Below are 23,907 nucleotides of genomic sequence, written 5' to 3'. Positions count from 1 at the left end.
GCTTTCTCAGCTGTCAACGTTCCTATTTTTGGTTTGCTCGCACCGTTTTCACCTTATTTCCATCAGCAGAGGAGGCAGCTGGTTCCAGTAGAAACCCAGTGCGCTCTCCTACCTGCACCGCATTAAATAACCTTTAGACGATGGAAATACTAAACTTTAATGTTCACTGCTACTCCTTTTACAGCTAATTATATATTAAAGTTGTACTTACTGTATGATTCACTGCAACCTAAAGGCCACAAAAAGACTTTTCATCTCCCTACTTGCTCATGTAAATGGCAGACTTCACAATAAACCTTCTGGAAAATTAGAAAAAAAAAAAAAAGGGGCAAATCCTGCATCCCGTTGGATCGGTTTCATCCAGCCAGTCTGAGACTTTAAGGAGTTTATGGTCATAGATGAACACTGAGCATGCCTGCGTTATTATTGCTTCATATGAAAAAGTGATGTGAGTCTGGATCAGTCTCATGTTTTTGTGGTGAAAGGCATTTTCTCTACTGGCTCGCCACAACTTTTCTTTGTAGACTTTGTTGCAGGATGACTCCTGATTTGCACGAAAATTTTTGACTTTGTCACCAATAATCTCCAAGTTCTTCATGGAAACTTATCCAAGCCAAGCATTTCAATGTGCACGGTGTCTCTCATGGAGTTATTGTTTGTGAAACAAATGAAAACTCAAAGAAAAGTGTGTGTTTTTGAGAGCCATCCGGGGCGTTTCCAGACTCCGCCCATCGCTTGTCTGGGGTCGGCTGCAGGATAAAGCGGTGCAGAGGACGGCGGGACGCCGCCGGTGTCCTTCAGACGCAGCGAACCTCGATGACGTTCGGTCTTCAGACACCTTCAGGCGCTGACGTGTGACGAAGCGACGGCGTTACGTAACAGCGCCGCTTAAACCAGGAGCAGGTCAGTTGACTCAGTTACCAGAACATAGAAGCCCCCCTCGGGGTGGGAGGCTCTCTCACACACACACACACACACACACACACACACACACACACACACACACACACACACACACTGGCCCAGGGGGAATAATGGTCACCTGTAATGCTGCTTTAAGTCTGACTAATTGTCTCCCCGCATCTATTTTTATGGAAAATCTGTTCAACCCCTTCTGCGAATACTACATGAATCAAAACTGTGATTTTTCTTTTTTTCCTTCCTTCCACCGTTTGCTTTTTTAATGAAGAAAAATTACCAACTTGTGGCTGCACAGCTTGTTAGACAAACAGAATGACTGGAGTTCCCGTTGGGCGACATGGCTCCAGCCTTTCCAAACGAGCTCTCCATCACACGCAATCAATACTTGTCGGGTTTCTCGGCGGCAGCGGCGGCGTTCAACTGTTCCAAACTTTGCGCCGTTCTGCTAAACTCTGCAGATTAATCAGGCGTTTCCTGCCAGCGGAGTCGGTCTTAACAAATGATTTAAATACTCTCCGGCTCGGCTCTTTTCTCTTTTTTTCGTTTGCAGTCGAACGAGGAAATAGAAATGAGGGAAATCCTGGAAGCGTTTATGGACAGTTTGTGAGCCGCAGACTCCACGCCGCACTCATCATCGGCAGATTTATTCTGCTATTCTCCGATTACAAAGCCGTTTATGCATGAGGTGCTGCTTCATTAGAATATTTGTGCTATTTCTCTCATACAGTTTGGACGCCTGGAGCGGTTTTTGTTCAATACGTTGCAGATTTTCACAGAACGACGAGCTCTGACATACATATAAATTCTAATATTTCGCCGCTGGAGGTGAGCGGAGAGGAGCGACGACGTGGTGTTTGTTTGTTTCCAGTATTGACGGAGACACCGAGTTAGTTTCATAATGAAAAAGCACAGAATGGGAACCAGCTCTAACCAGTAATTAAAAGTTGTCTCTTCACAGCATGAGCTGTGGAAACTGACACTTCCACCTTAAATCTCACAATCTGACCGTTTTCTGATACTTCCAACGTCTACGCTAAACCCAGCTGGTGATTTAAACCCGTCGGTGTTGATGTATCCATCCTCAGGACCCGGATTAAACAGCAATTAAATCCAGATTAAACCCGAGGCTCAGCCTCTGAGCGACACACATCAACAAAACAAGCTGGTAGCTTGGTAGCATTTCACCGTTAACTTGAAAAACAAATCTGAAGACTGATTACTGATTAATTTTGTAAAAAGTAACTTAGTTGCTTCACTGGTTGCTTGATTTTAAAAATCACTAATTAGATTGCAGTTTGCGTTTTTCACAGTAACGTCAACAATTTATCTCCTGACACTTTAAATTGAACCTGAACATTATTTCCTACAAAAACTAACATGTTTTCTGGAAAATAAAATGAAGACAGTCTTTGGTGACTTCCTGAACGAGTCGCAGCATCAGATGGAACCTTCTCTCTGAGTTTAACTGAACTGAGCTGCGACTCCAGATGTTTTGTGGAACAAGATAATACTTTGTCACCAGCATAAAGTGAACAACAAAAACAGTAATGCAGAGTAACGTTAATCTGATTGCTGGTTTGGAAATAGTAACGCGACTGATAGACTTGTAGTTCTTGAGACCGGTCTTGGTCTACAACTCATGCAAGATGGCAGAAAAACACATTTTTTTTGGTCTCGGTGTCGAGCTAAACCGGTCTTGGTCTTGACGACAAGTCGAGTGTTTCATTATTTGCTATTCAGTCAAACTTGTGACATTAAACTCAACATCACATCTTTAATTTTACTACGTGATTTTAATACCAATCATGTCGCCAGGGCTCCATCCATACATCTTCTACACTTTCTAAACTCTTCACTGAGCCAGTCATCTCTAACTGGGTGAAGGTGCCTCGTTTAACCCTTAATTTACCAGTAATCTCTCGCTCTTCTTTCTACCAGTGGACTCTTGGTCCTGTTTGAAATATTTTCCTGCTTCAGCAGTCTCAGAGTTGCTCTCACTCACCGATACACACTCTCTCTCTCACAGCAATGACAACAGCTGCCTCCATCTCCACCGGGAGCTGAGCGACTTGCTCATTGACACTTCAACATATGGTCGGGGTAGGATGGGGAACTGAACCCACGACCCCGCGACTGGGAGACGAACTCCACCGACTGAACCACAGACACCCTGATGTGCTATTTAAAAAGCTGACGTCGGAGCATTTTATGACTTAGAAAAGAGGAAAACAGGCCGAGCCGAACACAATGCCGGCTTTATCCTGCTTTATCCGACTTAAGGTCACGGAGCTCCGGATCCTGCTGACGGAGGACGGAGACGGGTCCCGTCCTGGAAAGGTTACCAGTCCTTCAGTACCGAAAGTAAGACACATAATCCCCGATGTTCACACATGTGGACACACCAGCTAATCTTCAACATCGTCCTGAGTTTGGAAGCTTGGAGAGATCGAATCCCGGCTGCACCGCTCGCGCCACCGCCCGCCGTCTCCGCACGCAATCCCCAGAGTTCGGCGGCGCTCCAGACGCAAACGGCAATAAATCACCGGCCGTGCAGAGTTAATGGAAGTCTGGTGAGAGGTGAAGGTGGGCAGCGGAGCCGTGCACAAGGAATTAACCGAAAGGGATGAAATGTCAAACGGAAACAAGAACATATACATAATGAGATAAAAGGGCGCGTTGCCTATGTTAAACCTGACCTATACTTGCTTATTTATATCCCACCTCTTGGCTGTTTATGCTTTACTGTACCTGCCCTCGATGAAAACATCAGCTTGTCCTTTGTTTTAGCATTCATTAATGCAGCAAATCTCAAAAAGCTTCCCGGTGCTCATAAAAAAAAAAAAATTACAGAAACTTGTTCGTCAGAAAGTGAGACACAAAAACTTTCAGGAAGAAAACGACGAGAACTTTATCTATGGCGAAAAATGACAAGTGGAGGGAGAAAAGAAGAATGACTGAACTAGAAGAACACGATCGCAGTGTTGAGAGATTAAAATAAAATAATCCTTTTACACCAGTGATGAGCTCATTTCAGGAAATAAACGGTTAATGTTTCCATGTTCGATGGAACAGTGCAATTTATGGATACTGACCCAGATTTCATCAGAAATCAGCATTTCTGTATGTTGTTGGTCAGAAAGAAAGATAAAAGTTGTGATAATTTAGTGGACATGATCGGAAAAGCTCAAGTTGCTGGAGAGAAAAATTACAGAAATCTTAAAAAAAAAAAATAATCAGGATTTAACACGACTTCTGCTTGAAACTTCTCAGAAACCCACAATGCAGCTGTTCTGAGTCCCAGTCCAACTCCTCTCAGTCCATCTGACTTTACAAGAGAACATTTTCAGGAGGAAACGGAAAACTTTTGTTGCGTCGTGGATTCTCTTGAACCAGGCGCCGACCTCCACCGGTGAAACATGAAGAGAACGCTGAAGTGCGGAACAGCTGTAATTACGGGAAAATTCCAGCAGGGGGTGATGATGTTTGTTTCAAAAAGAGCCCGGGTCTCATTGGAACACATTGAAAAAAGCCGATTTCCAGTGTAAATAAACATGTAAAGCCCCTGGTTCCAGAACATCTTCTGGTCTCTGTCACTGGTTTCTACAGCCGAGTCGTCTGGACCTGACTCCGCCCCTCCCTCCGCCCGCTGCCGGTGACTCATCCTCCCGTTCGGCCACCTGTTCGCTCGCCACCTGCTCCTCCGTCAGCATGTTTCCTCTCCGACCTTTCCCCGTCCTCGGTCAGAGCGCCAGATTGTTTCGGGAGGCTGCAGAACATCTGTGCGGCTCCGGAAAAAACAAAACCGCGTGCGAGTTCGTTCGCCATCGAGTTCTAATCTGCAGCGACGTGACTTTTCACTGCCAGTCGTCAGTTTGGGGCGAGAAGGAGTTCACCCGATCGGGAGTTTGTGTCACGAAGAGGGAGACGCCTGTTTGTCTCTGCTCTGTTTGGAGTCTCAGCCAGCAGCTGCTGTTCCGGAACCGTCTGTGGATTTTGTTCCTCGGCTGCGTCCAAACGTAGAGGTGTTACGGAGACAAGTCGCTTCAGGCGCTCTCCGAGCGGCGGGCTATTTCCACTTTCTGTGCACAAATTGAACTGCGGCAGCTTCTGCCAGATACTGAAGTCCCACTTTATGCAACTGGTGCAATTTACCCCAAATCTTTGGTTGACTCTGGAGGAGGTGTTATTAAAGCTGAAATTCTATTTTTACCAGACTGGCTCTCTTCCTCCTCCTCTTCCTCCTGCTGCTGCAGCCGTCTGCCTCCCTGCTGTATGTTATCTCATCTTAAAGCGCCGAGCAGTGATCAGGACCAGGAGATTGAAAGCAGTCTCCATTTCCGCCCGGGGAGCCGCCGGCCTCCGGAGCGAGCGGAGAGGGGGGGGCGGGGGGGTGAAATTCATCTTTCCGCCACCCGCCGCTCGAATTAAAGCTCACACGTCGCCGCCCTCCTCTTATATAGGAGCCGTTTCTCTTCGTGCCGAGTTATATGGAAGCGTCGAGTGAGATTCGTTTCTGTACTTCAGTGATCGGAGAGCTAATTACGGCTCGGGTTAAAAGTGTGTGTTACTTTCAGTCGTCTGCTCTCTATAAATAAATGAGGATTTATCATGAGGTCAACTTTCCAATATCGATTCCAGCGATCGCAGGTTTGTTGAAGAGCCTCAAGATAAAGATGCAATTAAAAAAATAAATAACAGGAAACTCCAGCCTGCTGTTGGGTTTTGTCTTGTAAAGAGAAGAGCCAGATGGCAGTACCGCGAGGAGCTAACGTCACATTATTTCAGGAGCTAATGCTCTCAAAGGAGAGCGATTGTTGGGAAACAGCGTCTGGTCCCGTCTGTCGGAGTCAGACTCGGCGAAGACGTCGCAGAGAAGCCGGAAAGAAACGCAACGAAGACGGCGAAGACGTGTTGGAGATGGAGGTAAATGAGAGAAAGTCCTTATCGTTTGTCCTTCTCGAAAACAGCTAAGAAAACAGGTCAGAAGCGACGCTGCTGGATTATCTAACTTATGTCGAACTCATTTATTTTCCCCGCCATGTCTTCTGCTGACCGTTATCCAACAGAGTAATACCACTGATGACCTGTAGAGGCAGTGTGAGCAGCACAGCTTGACATCAACCGGCGACAGAACAAAGAAGAAAACAGAAATCGACTTTCAGCAAAATAAGATTCAAATTGCTAAAATCAGAGTGAAAACAAAGAAATTATTTATGTTTAGGTAAAAAAGAACCAGCCTGAAAACATTTATGCTTTTTGCAAAGAAGCAAACGGAAATGAATCAGAGGCTCCGATGTGAAATGAAATGTGGACACAATGAGTCAGACTGAGGAACATCCAAAGAAGGATGAAACTCGCATGCAATGCATGCTGGGGGATTTCCACTCAAGCACATACTGCATCATTTCTTCTGGGTGCATCAGTCTTTCTTTAAATAATCTGCAGACGAGTCCAGTAAGACAATAAGCAACACATATTATACTTTAATCTGGGGAGGATTGGAAAATATTTGGAGAATATTCTACTTTTTGAGTGTATTCTGAGGTTTAAAGCTGGGATTGCTTTAGTTATGTGCGATCAGTTTTTCTGAACTGCCTCCGCAACGGAATATTTCCCGAATCCCTTCAAATCCACTGTTTCCTCATTTGCATATCATCCATTAAAAAGTGATTAGTGATTTCATAAGGCAGCAGCCCTTCACTAATAACACTCTGAAGCCTCAGCGGCGGTAACAAGAGCAAAGCTCTACAAAATAAATGTGATTGAATTAAAAGTTCTTCTTGTTTCTTCTTCCAATCCGGCGGCCAAATCTGCTGGAGTCACATCAAACCTGCGGCTCGGCGTGAAGCCGACGCGCCGCGAAACAGCTGACTTGACATTAATTGGCAAGCAAAACGTTTCATTTGTAGCCTGCGGACGGCCGCTTCCCCTCAACTCACAACAAAAGAATCGCTGCACATCCAGCTGTTAGTCATTTCCCAGCATCCATTGTGCTCAATAAAGGCAAAAACACTGCGCGGGATTGATATTCATAAAGTGCACAATGTAAGACTGGGGTGAGGAATAAAGGTTAATAGAGTGCACATAATCTGCTCCCCTCAGAAGACGGTGATTGAATTACCCTCCGAGCCTCCAGCTCCAAACAACAAGACAAAAGAGCAAATCCAGGTTCGGGGATTTGAACCGACGTCACTTGGCCTAAACAGACTGTCTGGGCGTTATATTTACAGCGCCGGATCAGCGTTTGTCCTGCAGAGTCCCGCATTGTGCTTCCCTCTAATTCAGCAGGTCTGAGAAGAAGAAGACAGATGCAAACAAGCCTAATCAGTTCCCGAGAGGCGCCGCTGCCCCGTGCTGTCAGCGGCCATTAGCCGCTGCGTCCGGCGCCGGCGCCGCCGCAGCGCCGCGATGCTCAGGACTCGGGGATAATTTGAAAAAAAGCCCTATAATTGGCTGCGATCCGTCTGACAGCTTCGGGTTGGAAACTCTCCGGAGCCTCCGGCGTCGGTGACTCCTCCCGATCCTGAACCGCAGTTCGGCGTGGATCCACTGAAAACCGGACGGCTGCTGGAGGGTTTCACGATCGGCAAAATCTTTAAAAGATCAGACTGGATGCCACAATGCTTCCTGACCTTTGAACTTTAGACACATTTTTTCTAAAGATTCAAGGGAAAACACATCCTAGTTTGCATTTTATTTGAAAAAATGTCTGATGTAATTTCCATGCCGGCCACTAGAGGGTGCTGTTGTTTGCCTTTACGGTTTTCTGTACAAATTGATGGAAAATAACAAAATTTGTTTGAATCCCAGCCAGATTCTCCTGGATTTGGCAGTTTTGAAGTCGACAGCGACGCAGCTCGGCGTTCTCTCGCTGTTCCGCTCGATCCCTGCATCCCAATCCGGCGTTTGGCACGAGCAGCGCTCGACCGCGGCGACAGAGAGATGTCGGTTCACGCCGGTCGTCCTTCACATCGCTGCTGGGACGGGAGCAAGGGCCCTGCTTTCCCCACTCGGCCCGTTAAAAATAAGCAATTGCAGCGCGGGCGACGGGATTGAGATGAAACGAAACGCGAGAACGCGAGCTTCATCACGGCCAATCGGCCGCTCACGCCCAACCCCCAGCGCTCCAGGTGGCGGATTACTGTGAAATTACAGCGCTGCACAACCAACAAATCAATAGCGAGCAAGAGGAGGGCATCTGTCACCGGGCGGAGTCGCTGATCACTGGTAAACGGGTGTCCTGTAAGACGACGGGGGAGCGTCTTTTTGTTGTGTTCGTGCGAACTGCAACGCTCCGACTTCCTGTCTGAGTGTTTCAGACCGGGCTGCTCCTAATGAGGCAGCGCTCTGCCACCGAGGCCACGGCGGCCCCTGATGATTAAACTCTCTCTCTTCCAGCATCTTCTTTATTTCTTCTCGTCCTTTTTCATACCACAAACATCAGAAAGCCCCATTAAAGGAAGAAGGGAGAGCTGTCGTTAATTAGAACGCAGCGGATAACGAGGAGCGGCGAGCGCGCCGGCAGAGGGGGATCGAGACGGGCCGCCACCGACCGGCGAGAAGAGAAACGGTCACGATGCGCGGCAGGGCGGCGGACGGAGTTCCGCCTGAGCCATCAGTCACCGGGTTCCCTCCATCGACACGCCGCACTCAGGCAGACCGCCCCGAGAAAGGAAAGGAATCATCAGGAAAAACAAACGGAGGGTCGTTGGAGGATTTCGCTGCAGGCGACACGGCGACCTCCCTCTGATATCTGTCACATTCTCCCACCGTTTCTGGACTTCTTTACTTTAAAACACCCCTTCTTCGTCTTTACCCGCTCAGTTATTTCTTTTCTTTGCCGGTCTCAGGGTTTAGTCGGGTTTTGCTCCAAGGTTCACATCGTTTGTTAAAAATGCCAGAGAAATTCTAATTTGGACGAGCTCCTAACAGAAAAGACTCATGGTAATATTTAATGTCTTTGCTGAAGGCAAATTTTAAAGTTAATGCATCAATGAAACCACGAGAAACATGGCCACCAGCTCCAGAGAGGGCAAAGTTCAAGTCATCCAGGCCCACCCTGTGAAGCCCTTATGGCAGAGGTGGTGTTCAAACCCTTCTCGCCGAGTTCTCCACGGTTTGTTTGACAGGGAACTTTTGCGACGATAATTAAAAGGACAAAGACTTTCACCTTTACGAAGCCAAACAAATGAGTAAAATATATTTAATTGCACACGGCCGGAGCCTGTTGATTGAAATATTAGCCTCCGACAAATTGCCTTGTGCTCATTGCCGCTCTGACGGAAGCCGAGGTTTCAGAGGTTTTACAGAATGATGATTACCTGCAACTGTGGACGCCGTGCGCTGAATTCACAAAGAGTCCATTAGCATGCACGGAAACGCAGCACGGCCGAGGCTATTTCAAGCACCAAAACTGATATTTTTGAGGGTCTTTTTGCAGAGATTTCATATAATTTCATTCATTATGTTCACTTTATGTCACGTACAGAGGAAAGTTGAATTAAAAGAGCGGCCGGAGCAAAAAAAATCAAACTTTTTAAAGCTGCAGGAACAAAATCTGGACGTCCGCAGCAGCAGTGGAGCCGACCTCCCCGAGCGGAGCGTGCGATCAGCAGCGAGCACGAACATGTCCGGCAGCCGCGATGCGCTCGGCCGTCATCGCAGCCGTAATGAATTTGCTTTTATTTCCAATTAAAATGTTCCTAATGGCATCGCGGCTCCATCGATTTGGCTACAAATGGCTTTTCGGCCGGGGGCGGGGGGGGATTTGAGCGGCGCTCGACGCTCCAAACAAAGAGGGACTGATAAGTAAACAGGCGGACGCTCATGCACGTGTGTTACGAGCATGTCGGAGCAGAAGCGGCGGCTTTAACTGTTTACAGCGGGCTTCCTCTTCCCGCTTTATGGACTTCAGACACGATGATAAGGACGTCAATCTGCAGCTCGCCGCGCTTCTTCATCCGACACATGTGGGATGTGTTTATCGGCGGCGCGCGCTGTATCGGATTATCGGACTTCCATTCATCCAATACCAACAATCAACACGTCAGTTAAACATCCTGCGGTAGCTTCTCTCTCGTCGGCTCAGCGTCTGCAGTGCGACTATCTTTGAGAATGACTGCTGCAGAAGACTGAAGTAGGAGTTAAATTGTCCTCAAATGTCAATAAATCAAAGTAATTAGGAGACTTCATGAAAAGTTTTCTATGCTGAAGCTTGAATTTGAATTTGGAATTCCTTAAAGTCCTGTATGGATACATATTTCAATTAAATATCTTCTGAAAATTATATGTTTTTTTTAATTTGGCCAATTTTTCTTCTTGAAGTTGGCTTCCCATTGGAGCGTGGACCTCAGTGCTCTGCAAACCAGCGGGAAGTCATGGTTTTTCTGCCTTCAGGCTCCGTTTACATGACATTTAAGGCACCGTTTTCCTGTTTTCTTCTCAGAAAAGTTTCGTGTTTGTTTGAAAATGGTGTCTGTTCTCGTGGAAAAGGCAAAAATCAAGTCGAGGAACACTGAAGAACGCACCAAAACTTTTCCATCTTCCCTTAAAAACGTGTAAGCAGGGAAGACTCTCCACATACACTAATAAAATAGATTAAAAAAAGGATATATGGTTTTTATATTTCAAACACTAAAATGTGTGATTGCAGTCAACATCCTGCATTTAGCTGAAAAGTGTTGATCCAGTTTTCAATGCAAACACAAACTGCCAAAAACAGAACACAGGATTATTGTCTTTTTTGATGCAGTGGTGTCAGAAGTCTTCATGACCTCTGTCCTCTGAAAGATGATCTTGTGTGATTTATACACCGGCTTCTCAAAGCGGTACCTCCCGGCAGCTGGCTCCTGTTCTCCTGCCGGTTTATTGCTAATTTGCGCCCGGTTCTCCGATCGGTACGGCTCGTATACGGCGCTCCCGGAGGCTGCGATGAGCTCCTGAGCATCCATACAGACGGTTAGCGTGTCCCCCGAACTGTTAGCATGCGCGCGGCGCGCTTTTAATTGCTCCGCCGGGTCGTAATTGGCTGCTTGATTTACACAACACATCTGGCAGCTCGTGTTCCGGCGAGGGATCTTCACTTAACAAGCAGCAAAAAAACAAAACTGAACATACATTTCCTGTCTCGTCACCTTCTTCGGAGTCGAGCCGTGTGGCGTTTCAGGTCGGTGAAATGTTACCGCCGTGCAAACTGAACCGACTTGATGTGTGTGTCGTGACTCGTCGGTTTGAAGCAAACGTTGTCACGTTGTTCATTAAGCTTCCTCAAGCAGTAGTTTGTTTTTTTCTTCTTCTCGTGTTCGGATTAACAGGCGCCAGTCAGGCTTCAGCGTCTCGCTTCGGTTTGAGGCGGTTTGCTTTTGTGCGTCAGTCGCAGCAAGTGTCAAAGAAAACATTGTATTTTGCATGTAACTGAAAAAAAAAGAAGGCTTAAGCATTAAAAACCCTGTCAAAGCGGGAATGAAATACTGAGGAAAAGATTTAAAACTCTCCTGAAGTCGGCACTCGCCTTCACCAACATGCATGAAATCCTCCAAAATCCCAACGCCGGATCAAAACACGCCATCCGGGGTCTGGCTGATTTCACGGTCGGCCGATCTGCAAACGTAACCGGCGAGCCGCCGCCGCCGCCGCCGCATCGGGAAATAAGTTATAGATCTGCGAAGATGGGTCATGAAGCCGGGGAGAGAGGCACGGAGTCGATAACGGATCAGACGGTGGCCCAACAGGCAATCAGCCGGCCGTATTAATTATGCTAATGGTTTGGATTTGCTACTTCATTAAGCACCATTTTGAGCCGGTTGATCAGACGGGTAGCTCTGCATAAAGGGCGAATAATACAAAAATAAAAAAAATAAAAATGCGGAGGCTTTGTGGCGCCGGCTAATTATAGCATCTGGTAATTACTGGAAAGTCATTTGGCAATCAATTAGGATCAATTCCTCGGCGCATGAGTGAATACTGTATGTATTTGGACTGACAACGATTACAAATAATTACAAATAAACATTTTTTAATTATTTCCAAAGTGTTGTTTTCTATTCAAAGCAAATCAAATGGATGAATATTAATGGGGAAGAAGAAAAAAAAAAAAGATGTCCGCAGTGAACTGTGGGAAACAGCAGGTGGGAGCAGAGTTCAGTCCGCCCTGGATCTGATGAGGCCTCGGTCGGGTTCTCTGTCTGCAGTTTGAGGCTGTTGGTGAAGAAGAGGAGGGATGAGGAAGCAGCGGACGGCGGCGTTCCCCCTGCTCTCTGAAGGTAAATGAAACGAGCGGGAAACGGGCGGGACGCGTTCCGGGGGCTGAGGCACGGAGACGGGGCTGTCAGGACGCCGTCCGGTCACCTGGCCTCGGCGTCCCGCCCACGCCGCAGTCATCGATCTGTCTCCGACGGACCGCAGGAAGGCGGCGGACCCTCTCTCACCTTGCCCTCCGTCTGCGGCTCGTTCGACGGGACCCGATGCGACTGTTGACCACACGCCGCGGCTCGGTTACACGCTTCTATCGATTCCCGCCGCCCGCCTCGACCCCCGCGGACCCCCCGCCGCGTACGTCATCACCGAGCGGAGGCTGAACATCAGACGACTTTGTTTTGAATTCTACCCATGATCCCACAGTCCCCAGAGGCCTCAGACTGAATCAGAGGGAAACGAATCTGAAGCGTCTGAAATCTTCCGCACCGCTATTGAACGTCTGGCTTCGTGAAGATCCAAATATTGAGACTCAGGGGCGAGTGAAGCTCTTAAAAGATTAGCAGAACACATCTGAGCGATGTATCGATCTTCTCTCGCCTTCATTCAAGGTCATGGGTGTTTTGATCTGGACCAGAAAGGGAGGGAATCCTTCTCCCTACAGGTAGTAAAATATCAAATTACCAAAGGCCACAGAAGCATTGTGGGATTTTCCGTCAGTTTCCACTCCAAAAAAAATCACATGACCTACGCTCAGAGCCGTCCTTGAACGCCTCTCGGGTCACGTTACGCCACACGGCACCCAAACGCTGGAAAACCCGGCCGACGTCACCCGGGAGTCCCGACGAGAAACAGGAGAAGACCCCGGCGGAGCGGCGCTGAACGTTTTCTCGATGATCCTCTAAATCTACAGAACCTGCGCAGAAGAAGAAGAAGAGAGCTCGGAGGAGGCCTGAATCGTCCCTGCTGTGAGCAAAACCCGGTAGACGTCCAGGAAACACCAGACCTCTGCGACCGCAAAGTACCAAATATCTACTGCTGGTTTTCTATTGAATCAAAACAGGATCGATACCCTCCGTCGTTAAGAATACCTCGTTCCGATGATGAGCGGCGGCGTCTTCTCGGTCTGGGCGGGAAACAGCATCTCCGGGTAAACGGTACCTCGTCGTGACTCGCGCCGCCAGCAGCCGGTTTCCACCAAAAGGCTCGAGTGGAATGAAAATCTTTCTTTAATCTCGTTTAATCGATGCTGATTTTGCATGATAACGTCTCTCTAACTCGGGGACCGACGCCCCGACTGCTCTGCAGCGCCGACTAGTGGCAGGCTGCTGCATGACAGCTCATCTTACAGGGATGGGATTAAATCTTTTTTTTTTTTTAACTATGACTCCATTTGCACAAAGCTTCATATCGATAAGACTGAAGCGTTGTTTCACATCTCCAGGCACCTGGCCGACGTCGACCCCGGTGAACCACAGGGCCGCGCCGGTTCCTCATCTCTGGTGCAGAAGTGCCGTTTGCTGCAACTTCCTCTTGTTTTACGCCGGGTTTCCGCCTCGCAACATCCTCTACCGCTCAGGACGCCGATAAGCCAACCGTCCAGAGAGATCAGCCTCACGGGCTTCCAGCGCGGAGGCTGCGACTCGTAATGGGAAAAGCTCAAGGTGGCGGACCGATGTGGAGACTCGACGCCGCTGCGTTTTTAGGTTTGGGATGGAGTTGCTCAAATTCACAGATACTGATTGGATTGCTCAAGGCTGGGAGAATACCCAAGGTACAATTTGTCAAACAGCAGGATGTTCCCCCAACTAGAAAATTACCACAGTCACTCGTTTGATTGCGCCACACTGACAAACAGTGAGACGACAGTTCATGTGAATGGCCCGGAAAATAGAAAAATTAAAGTTAAAGACATTCTTTCACCACTTTTATCTCACAAATAATTAAATAGCAACTTATCTATCACTTCTCCTTCCCTTTGATGTTTTCTTTTTTTTTTTTTTTTTTAATTTTTGCCAAGCTGGTAAAAGCTGCATCATGCATAAATAAAGGTTATAATAACATCAACAGAAGCGTGTGGGAAACATCCCTCTTAGCGAAAACGTTCTGCTGAAGTCGACACCTCCACGCCGCTCTGGAACGAGCAACTCGGAGGCGTCAGCAGCAAAAAAACAGCCTCGTCGTAAGTCAGCATAAAAAATCACAGCGATGCCCTCGTCACGGCAACGGCGGACCACAATGCAGTGCTTTGTCTCCGCGACACACACTCTTCAGTTCCATCTTATACGGCTTCGTCCGACTGGAGGCGACCTCGGCTCGGCCTGGGAGGAGGAGCGCTTCAACCACGAGCTTCTTCTCTTGATCACACACACACACACACACACACACACACACACACGGGATCATTTCTTTCAAGATTTTTTTTTTATTTCAGTCTCTTTGTGTTTTTTTTAAACAGACTTTTGTCACAAAGTCAGCAAGAGCTCTTTTTTTTCTCGTGTTTGTTTTTGTCCATTACACTGTAGTAATTCATTGGAAAGCAACCGAAGAGGAGGACAAGCGACCGTTTCGTAGCATAAACCAGAGGCAGCTTCGACATGCAGCAGCGAAAAGAAAAAAAAAAGAAGAAGAAAAAAAGAAAGAAAACAGGCGGGGCGTCTCACCAAATCCATTTCGAAGGGGGGGAAGCCAACGCTAGCCCCCGTTCACCCCGCCGTCCAACGCCGCGACGGTTACAGAGCACACAGAGAAGCTGCGATGAGAACAGGGGATCTAATGCCGGCGGGGCGAGAAAACGAACACATCCCCGGTAATCTGTCAACGTTGCTTCAAAATTAAATGTTTAGCAGATTTTTATTTATTTATTTATTTTTTTAATTGCAACATTCAAGTCTTTCTAGTTAGCCAGCATGGTGATTGGTCAAAGAACACAGAAACACTTCATAAACTCATTAATTATGTGAAATTTGTCACACAAGAAAAAAAAAAAAAAAAAAAAAAAAAAACACCATTTGATATGTTAGCGAGTAGAAAAGGAAAATCTGGGCCTCTTTTAAACATCTGCAAACATTTCAGGGCTGGATTCGAGGGACAGGCAGCCGTGAAAGAAACTGAAGGTAGTGAACGAGGCTGAAGTCACACTATTACGACCCACACGCCGCCGGCCTCTTAGTATTTTAGTTTCAAGAGAAAACCGCTAGAACGACGGGCCGCTTGCGAGCCGCGCTTCGTGTTTGCAGAGAATCCAGATTTCAAGGTGAGAATTTGTTTTCCGGCGTTTGGTCCCGGAGGGAGACGCCATCGAGAGGCCGGAGTGCAGAAACACAAAGCCTGGTCCAGAAACCCGGACGACAACCAAACGAAATACGAGTTAAAGGGGAAAAGAATAAAAATAAGAGCAGCCAGACAACATGAACCTCCGACAAACAGACCGAAGCAGTGATGACGGGTCGATGGGGGGAAGAGGGGGGGGAGTCCGTCTTCTGTCGAGGGACCACTGCGTCCGTCCGCCCGCCTGTCCAGCCGCCCGCCGCGCCTCACTTTAGCAGCTGCTTGATGTCGTCGTTGTCGGCGGCTTCGAGGGCGGTGGCGCCGTTCGTTGCTTTCAGGTCCTTCTTGGCTCCCTGCGGGGCGACAGCAGTGAACAGCGCTGAGCAGGAAGTCTCTCGCTCGGTCGCCGGGGCGGCGGCGACTTCTGCACGTTTCGACTCCGATGAGCTCCGGAAAATTTAGACTCATACATGCATTTGAAATTATTTAATATTATCCAGTTTGCTAATTATATTGAGAAAGAAATAATGCTTTCTTGCTGCAATGCATCATGGGTCATCTTCAAATTACCCCCCAAAAAATCAACACTTCGAAACCACAATGTGACTTAAATTCAAGGAAAACTTTTCTCCCATTTTTCACTTTATTTTTTAAAGCTACATTAAGAATAAAAGGTCTGTTTCTCTGAAGTAATAAGATAAACACATATTGAAAAACAAAATTAATTTTCATTAGTTTTGTAATGAAACTGGCATAACTTCAATTTATTGAGCAAAACAAGTTTTTCTGTTCATTTTAAGACAATTAAAGTGAAAACATGAATTTTCTTGGGTTAATTCAGCTGAAAATACGTTCATGATGCCTTCAGTTTGTGCTTCCTCTTGCTTTGAGATTCCTGCACGGTCCTGACTTCTTTATTTTTGCGTGATCATGAGTTTCTGTAGAAACTCGACGCCGGTCAGTGAGAGGCAAAACGCCCAACAAATTCCGTTTTCGATCTGAGCAGAGAAACGGCCTATCTGCTCTCTTCTGATCTCCATCCCGTCAGAGACGACCCAACACCCGAGCTCCAAAGCTCGTGCTTTTCTGACATCAATTGTTTTGTCTGGTAGAAGAAGAAGAAGAAAAAACTCTGAGCATTGAACGAAAACAGAAGTGCGGCGAGGTGTTTGTCATGCGGATGAACGTTTCCAGGAGCTGCTGCTGCTGCCTTGCTCGAGCCGGGCGGCCGCTGACCGATCACTACACTCTCCGGTCTGAGGAGTTCGGCGGGCGGAGGGGAGGGCAGAAGGGAGGCGGAGAGGCTTCCTGCTCCCCGCTCCTCCTCCTGCAGCTCTGGGGAAGTCATTAGCGGCGGCGGCGGCGGCGGGTCCGACTCCGCAGACCTCATTTAGACGGCTGGAAAGGCGTCGCACCTGCACTCCGGCCCTCTCACCGCCGATACCATCCCCGCCTCCCGTCTGATAAACACAACAGAGGATCCCGGCGTGTTTGAGGCAAAGCGGTGCGGTAATGAGGATTCCCTCTCAGCTGCTCCGCACATCGCCGCCATTCCAGCCCTGCCGGGGCCTGGCGCTCCGTACGGGGACGTGCGGCGGCGTTCCAGTAATGGCCGCTCCTCGTTACTGCCTCTTAGGACACCGCCGCCATCCCCGGCGGCCAACGGGCTGGACGGCGAGCTCCTGACATCACTTACAGTAATGAGCTTCCCTCCGCTTGAAGAATGGCCCCTGCCGAGCGTCTCGCCGTCCAAACATCAGCCGGGCAAAGGGGGAGGCGGCGGCCGAGGGAGGCGCGGCCTGATGAATGGGAGGACGCCACGTCGGGCTCATCATGGCGGCGATTAGCGAGCCACACGGCGTCGGGTCAGTAACGTAACGCCGCCGAGCCTCCGAAGAGTCCATTAACTTTTCATCGGGCGCTGAAAGGGTCAACACGTCCTCCGGTGTCGGACCAATCAGGCTGATCGTTCTTCACTGCCGGTTCTTGGTTTTGATTCAGAACAACGTAACCCCGTCTTCCCTCGGTTTACAGTCAGCCGCGTTCTGGTTTCTTCACAGAGGAAGAACAGCAGGTGTGTGTTGGTGTGTGTTTCCCCTCGAGTCCCTCCATTGTTGACTTCAAATTGAGTGTGTGTCCTCGGCGGGCCGCAGTCAGCGCTCCGACGGCCGGGTCGCCTCCGGGGTTAACGCGGCGTTTTATAATTCATTACCAACAAAAGCGCCGCATGCAGCTGGGGGGGGGGGGGGGGGGCGAGCGGGTCAGTTCCCATGATGCCGCGGCGAACCGAGCCATTTTCTGCGTGCCAGCACGCCATTTTTTTTTTGCAGCGGTCACAATCCGGTATTCTCTGCGGGTTCCTTCTATCTGCTGCAGACGCGGCGAGCGAGGAGCTGCAGCCGCCGTCCGCCGGGAGGGGATCCGGACGCCGCCGCTCCCACACAATCTGTTCATCTCCCGCTACGACGTGCGGCGAGTTCCCAGAGCCGCCGTAGGTAAATCTGTGGGCTGTGGTCCCCGCGGTGACCGCTGAACTTTGGGCTGTATCGGGGCGTTAATCTCGGGCGCGGCTTGGCGGAGATGAGCGAGGACGGAGGCGGCGGTGCAGACCCGCCGTTTCCCCCCAAATCCCGGTCTTCCGCCATAATCCCCTCTCAGATGAGCTGCGCCTGTCAGCGGCTCTATTATTACAACGGAGGCGGCGGATTCCGCGGAAAGGTCTACCCGAGGGGCTTTGGTTTGCAGACGGGGGGGGCGCCCGCTTCAGATGCAGCGGCGGTGGAAAGGTTAGACTTCCACTGCGACCGGTCCCTCAGCTACACCCCTGTCGCTCCATCAGATTATCGTTACTGACATCTGACAGACAAGGCGAACAAGAGTGTCTATCTCTTTTTCGTTGGACCAGCTCACTTCTTCAGACCGCTTTCCTGGGAGGATAAAAAAAAAAAAAAAAATTCCTTCTATTGAGGCGAGTGATGTGGAGAGCGCCGCGGCGAAGGAAACGTCTGGAGCCCTGCTGTTATCTGTGCTTCCTGCTTTTATGGCGTTTTGTAAATAAAATTGCAAATATGACATTTACAGATCGACGCAAACCGTTTATTCGGTGTAGATTTTCCAACTCATCGTGTTCGATCTGTGTCACATAAACACTGAAGCTCAGACGGGGCAACACGGCGCTCATTCACGCTCTTCTTGCTCATGTGGCTCAGTTGGGTTTTCTCTGGAAAAGTGTCTGACTGAATTGAAAAGCTGGACGATTTAACTCGAGGGCCGCGGCGTACGGCGCCGACGGACATGGAGAATCAACACCAGCCGACTGCCGGCACGCCGCCGCTTCCCCGCCACGACTCCCTCCTTTGCGCAAACTGCCAAGCAGCACAGAGCTTCAAAACAGACAAACACAGAGGACGCCGTAGAAGGTTCCGGCGGCTCGGCCTCGCGGCGCTGCGTTAAAGGGCCTTTTGTCCGGCGGCTCGCCTCGTCGGATACGTCAGACACCAACCTTCTCTAGCAGCAGCTTGACGCTGTCGCGGTGACCCTCGTAACAGGCGGTGATCAGCGGGGTGAGGCCGAGACTGTCTGTAGCCTGCAGAGGAGGAGGAGGAGGAGGAAGGGCGTGAGCGGAGGATGAACAGGAAGAGGAGGAGCTGCAGCCCCCAGCACAACGCTCTTTTATGAAAAATGAATAAGAAGCGCTGTGAGAAGGGAAGGCTTCGCTTCCGATCGTCACGACCAGGCAGCGCACTTTACCAATAAATCTATCTTTCATGTGTCGGGAGCCGAGCAGAGTGTTTGGTGAAAGGAGACTCCACAAACAATCCCAGACCCAGGAGGCAGGAAAGCATCGGATCTCGCTAAAACATTTAAAGCTACGCGTCTGTGAGGAATGAATCCAGGAAATACTGAAAGTCGATTTGTTGAGTCAGAGTTGAAGACGGAATGAGGCCTGCAGAATAAATCGGGAGCTTCGTCGGCGGTTTTGTTCTCTTACGTTGATGTCTGCGCCCATCTGGATCAGGAACTGCAGCACTTCTAGCTGACCGAAGTCTGCGGCGTAGTGCAGGGGCTTCCTGCCACTGCTGCTGTCCAGGGTCCGGTTCGCGTCTTCGCTCTGGGAAAGAGAGAGAAACGATCCAAACGTCAAGAGCTGTGAGAACGTAGAACTTCTTAGAACATCGGACCATCGGCCTGTCGGTGGAAGAAAGAGCAACACGTTACTTTACGCTAACTCCAACTATCTTCTTCTCTGGGGGGCGACTGAGAGCAGATCTAATAAAAGGTGAGACGCCAATAAAAAGAGGGAATGGGTAAAAAGCGGGACTGCCACCGCCGTGCTGATGAGCCTCTATACGATCATCTCATCACGATACGGAGCCGCTCTTCGGTTTCTAACATAATTTAATGACAGGTATGAAGTGTGAATCCTCCTGCTTCCTGCCGATCATCTGATTACCGTTCACAGCAGACACTTTCGTCTGTGATGGAGAGAAATCCCTCCCTTTTTGTTGCATTTAGTCTTTGGGAAGGACCTGGTGCTGCTGCACAAGTACAGAGATGTTATTATTTCTCAGGTTCGTACTCAAAACATTTAATGTCTTTATGCTGAATATGCAAGATGTTAGAAATATATCTGGTTGTGAAAGTCACTTTATTGAAAACACCTTTTGAAGAAAATTCAAAAAAATCACATCTTTTTCCAAGAATTCATTGCTACAATGGTTTGAGAAAGTATTGATACCACTGAGGTCTGCAGCTGGTCTGCGTTCTCTCCTGCACTGGGGTCAAATCAACGCAAAGCCTCTTCTGCGACCTCTGACCCGCCCGGAAACGATGTAATCTACATGATTGCCACACTATTACAAATTGCACTGAAGGTCAAGTTCCAACACGCTGGAACAGATCATTTCCCAGCAGATCTCAGTGACGGGCTTCAGATCCAGACCTCTCCTCACGCTGACAGCCTCCAGAACTGAACTCTGGTCGCTTTTCTTTGCTGTATTTTAAACCCATTTACTGACAGACGCTCTCACTTCACCCTGATAGAGTTAATCATGAATGCTTCGAGGGTTTTACAGCACAGGCAGCTGTTTCCAAATGTTTTTCAGGAGAAGAACTTTTAACAAAAACCAAACAAAAAAAACCATATTAGTCTCATTTCAATGCCCTTACACCAGAAGCCCATTTGTTTTCGGATTGATTTTAGTCATTACTGTTAAAGCCCTTTGCGGCCGGGCCCCGGAATATATATCCGACTCGCCGTCCCCAAACGTATGCGCCGCGGCTTAAGATCCTTGGGCGAAAAACTTGCTGACTGCACAAAGAGTCCGATCTAAAAACTAATGGGGGGGCTGAGCTTTTGCTGATGGTGCTCTGCAGTTAAGAGAACAATTTGCCTGAGGAGCGCCGCTGCTTTCTTCGCCACAAGCTTCTTTTAAATCACACACATTTGTCGGGAAAAAGGCTGTTTTGTTCCAGTGGCAATAATTAATATTTTGCCCCGACTACAGATTGAATACGAGTCGTTTCAGGCTCATTCTTCAAGCTTGATGTGTCGATTAAATTGTCCACAAAATCAGTGTTTACTGAACGATATCACGTAATGCTGATGTGTCTGATGTTAAGCAGATCACATTAATGGGTTTGGCCTTGACACTTTCTGTTAATCAATAACTTGTTTTATGATGAAGTTGATAGTTTGTTTTTTTTTTTTCCTTTATGGAGACGTACTGCTCAGACACCCTGAATGAAATGAGATGTCCGTTTTTCCCTTGTGAAGAAAAGGCCTTTGTAGGATGTAGGATGTTTGTGGCCGGGCAGAGAGCAGCAGGGAACAAACGCCCTCCTAACCTCCTAAAAGATTGCAGAAAGGTGACACTGAGCCATCAATAACTGACTCGACAAAACAAAAAGATAAAAAGAGAATTTTCAGACACGATACAGTTTCACATTTGTGTGCATCTCCATCGATAGCCTCTTTAGATTCAGACTCTGCGATTTGAGAGTTCTCTGCAAAGTAAAGTGTCTAACCACTGACAAACGTCTATGCAGAGCAGGAAAATAACCTTTGAACACAGCAGCTGCTCAATTTGAAAGGAGACAGAGAGAGAGAGAGAAAAAAGGAAAAATGATCCGTCGGAATGCAGTCTGCCCTGAAACTCCAATGCTTGGTGGATTCCTCAGTGTAATTGGGAACTTCCTCCACAGAGGCGTGACTGCTGCCCTTTCTTCTAAACAAAAAAAACAGCTACTTCCTGGAAACAACCATCATCATCATCATCATCATCTTCAACACCACCATTATCACTGTTGCTACAAAACCTAAAGCTACAGTATGACTGAACAGTGAAGGTAAAAGATAGAAAGGTAGCCGACATCTCAATGCGCTGTTAGATTAACACAAAAAGCAGAAGTGGAAGGTGACCGGGCTGTCTGGAACTCCATAAATATACAGTCTGTGAGTGTCTCCAAATATTTAGCATGAGAAAACTTCCTTTATTGAATGTAAAAATACTTCTTTATCAAAGAAACTAAATAATGTGAACTAAAAGGGTTACGACTCCCCTGGTATTAAAGATGGATGATAGATGAGAAGTAAGCAGCCACAGCCGGCTGGGAGGAGACACTATTCTACTGTTGAATTATCTCTCAAGCAATTAGTGTGTCAGCTTTCAGGTTTCCACTGAGCATGACCCTTGACCCCCAACAGCTTCCCAGAGCAGCCTTCATATGGCTGCCCACAAGACGATTCCAGTGGTTAGGTAGGTCTGGGCATCATGAGGCCCGTGGGCCGTGTTTGACCGGCCCTCAGGGTCTGACTAGGAAAAAAACTGAATCAAATGAAAAGTACTGTCAATTTGGACTAATTACATCTGAAATAGTCTTTTTTCATGTCATTGGCCAGTATTCATTGAGTCTAGCATCTTGGCAAACAGAGTTTGCAGCTGGTATCTCACAAAACTGGTGAATCACAGCAGGAAAAAAGATAGTATACAGTAAGCCAACTTAGTTAGTGAGTTGAGTTGGATGAAAAACAAAATATACACCTAAGAAAACCTGATTTACTGGAGAAGGGATCCCTGACATGATCCTCCATCTCCTGGGCTGCAGCCGGGATCCCCGCCCACCAGAGCCGCCTGGACTGTGCTGGATCACAGGCCTGTCAGCTCGGCCGGGATGCGTTTAGCAGCGAGCTCTACTACAGACACAAGAGTCCGAATACATCCCCAGCACTTTCCAGTCACATGTGGGCTACGCGCTGTTTTAAAAACGACTATTGCATCAGACGCAGCTGTTGTGTCTGAGCCTCCCGGGGCTATTGTCGGCTAGCTTCACCAACAGGTTGCCCTCAGCAGTGCCACAGCTACCCCCGGAACTACAACGAGTACACTCCGCCTGAGTTAAATCACTTTATGAAGCTTTATTCGAGGATTAATGGGCTGAACAATGGCCCAGTCTTCATGTAAAATTGGCATTGCAGTATGCTAACATGCTAGCATTGTTCTCAAACTTGGTAAGAGTATTTTAAAACGTGTGTAAGGACCAACCACAGTCAGCCAATTGTCACTTGATTACAGGCCAACGTGATACGATGACCTATAATAGTTAGATTATTAGCAAACATGAGTTGAATTGAACATTTCCCCAGTCCGGTGTTTCGGATTAGATCGTATCTCTGTTAACTGATGACCCACTTCCTGCAGCATCCCTTGTTGCCGCGAGATGTTAAAATAACACTCGCACAAGTTACGATACTTTAAAACTATATTGGAAACCCTGTAAAACAGGGTTCACCGGGACAGTTATGAATTTAGGTAGGATTTTTAACACACGCTGTTATTAGCAGCAACAAGCGACCCTAAAGGAAGTCGACCACCATTTAACAAGGAAACCAGTCAATCCGAAACACCGGCTATCGCTAGCCAGCTTGCTAACTACCGTTTATTCCTATGTAGCTAAAACGATCGTCTTACCGTCAGCACTTTGGACCTCACTTCTTCCATATCTCCAGCCTTCAGTGCCCACATCAGCCCTTCATCCTTGGCATTATCTCCCATCTTCCCGTCTTCACTCCGGTGCTGCAGGACAAGTTGCGTTAAAAGTTAGCCAGCCACAACCCAGTGAAGCTCTCCTTTCCGTGGAGTTCCGCTGCGGCGGCTCACCTCAACTTCCTGTCGTTTTAAAGCGCAATACACCCGATGCAGCTCGATTTCGGAAGCCCGGTGGGTCTAATTTGGTGAAATAGAAGTTGTAAAAAAGCAAAGTAGCAGACAGGGATCCGCCTTTCTGCAAAAACAAGCGTTTCCGATGTCGTTACCCGGAAAAGTTTGGTGGTGCGTTCATGTACTGACGTAAAGCGATCATTTGATTTCTACAATGTGCTTCTACAACGTCAATATTTCAAAATAGTAATATCGCTTGTACTTTCATGAAAATATTTTAATATTTGTGTCCTTGTGCCGTATTTACAAATAGTATTGTAAGGGTATAACGTTCATGTAACTTGGATTATTTTAATAACAGAGT

At 48.0% G+C, this 23,907-nt stretch overlaps 1 protein-coding gene across 1 annotated transcript; it reads right to left on the bottom strand.

The window, feature by feature from the left end:
• Positions 1-14,622: 14,622 nt before the first annotated feature.
• mtpn (myotrophin) lies at positions 14,623-23,701 on the bottom strand. Its single transcript, XM_030113969.1, has 5 exons — positions 23,544-23,701; positions 23,355-23,459; positions 19,376-19,495; positions 18,887-18,970; positions 14,623-15,737 (listed from the first exon to the last, which is right to left on the bottom strand). The coding sequence occupies exons 2-5, from the start codon at positions 23,436-23,438 to the stop codon at positions 15,651-15,653; spliced, it is 375 nt and encodes a 124-aa protein (XP_029969829.1). The 5' UTR covers positions 23,439-23,459; positions 23,544-23,701; the 3' UTR covers positions 14,623-15,650.
• Between the last annotated feature and the right edge of the window lie 206 nt (positions 23,702-23,907).

This window comes from Salarias fasciatus, chromosome 17 (genome assembly GCF_902148845.1).
Source record: "Salarias fasciatus chromosome 17, fSalaFa1.1, whole genome shotgun sequence".
Classification (NCBI taxonomy): domain Eukaryota; kingdom Metazoa; phylum Chordata; class Actinopteri; order Blenniiformes; family Blenniidae; genus Salarias; species Salarias fasciatus.
The sequence above is the reverse complement of the archived record's forward strand: the minus strand, read 5'-3'. Positions and strand labels throughout refer to the sequence as shown.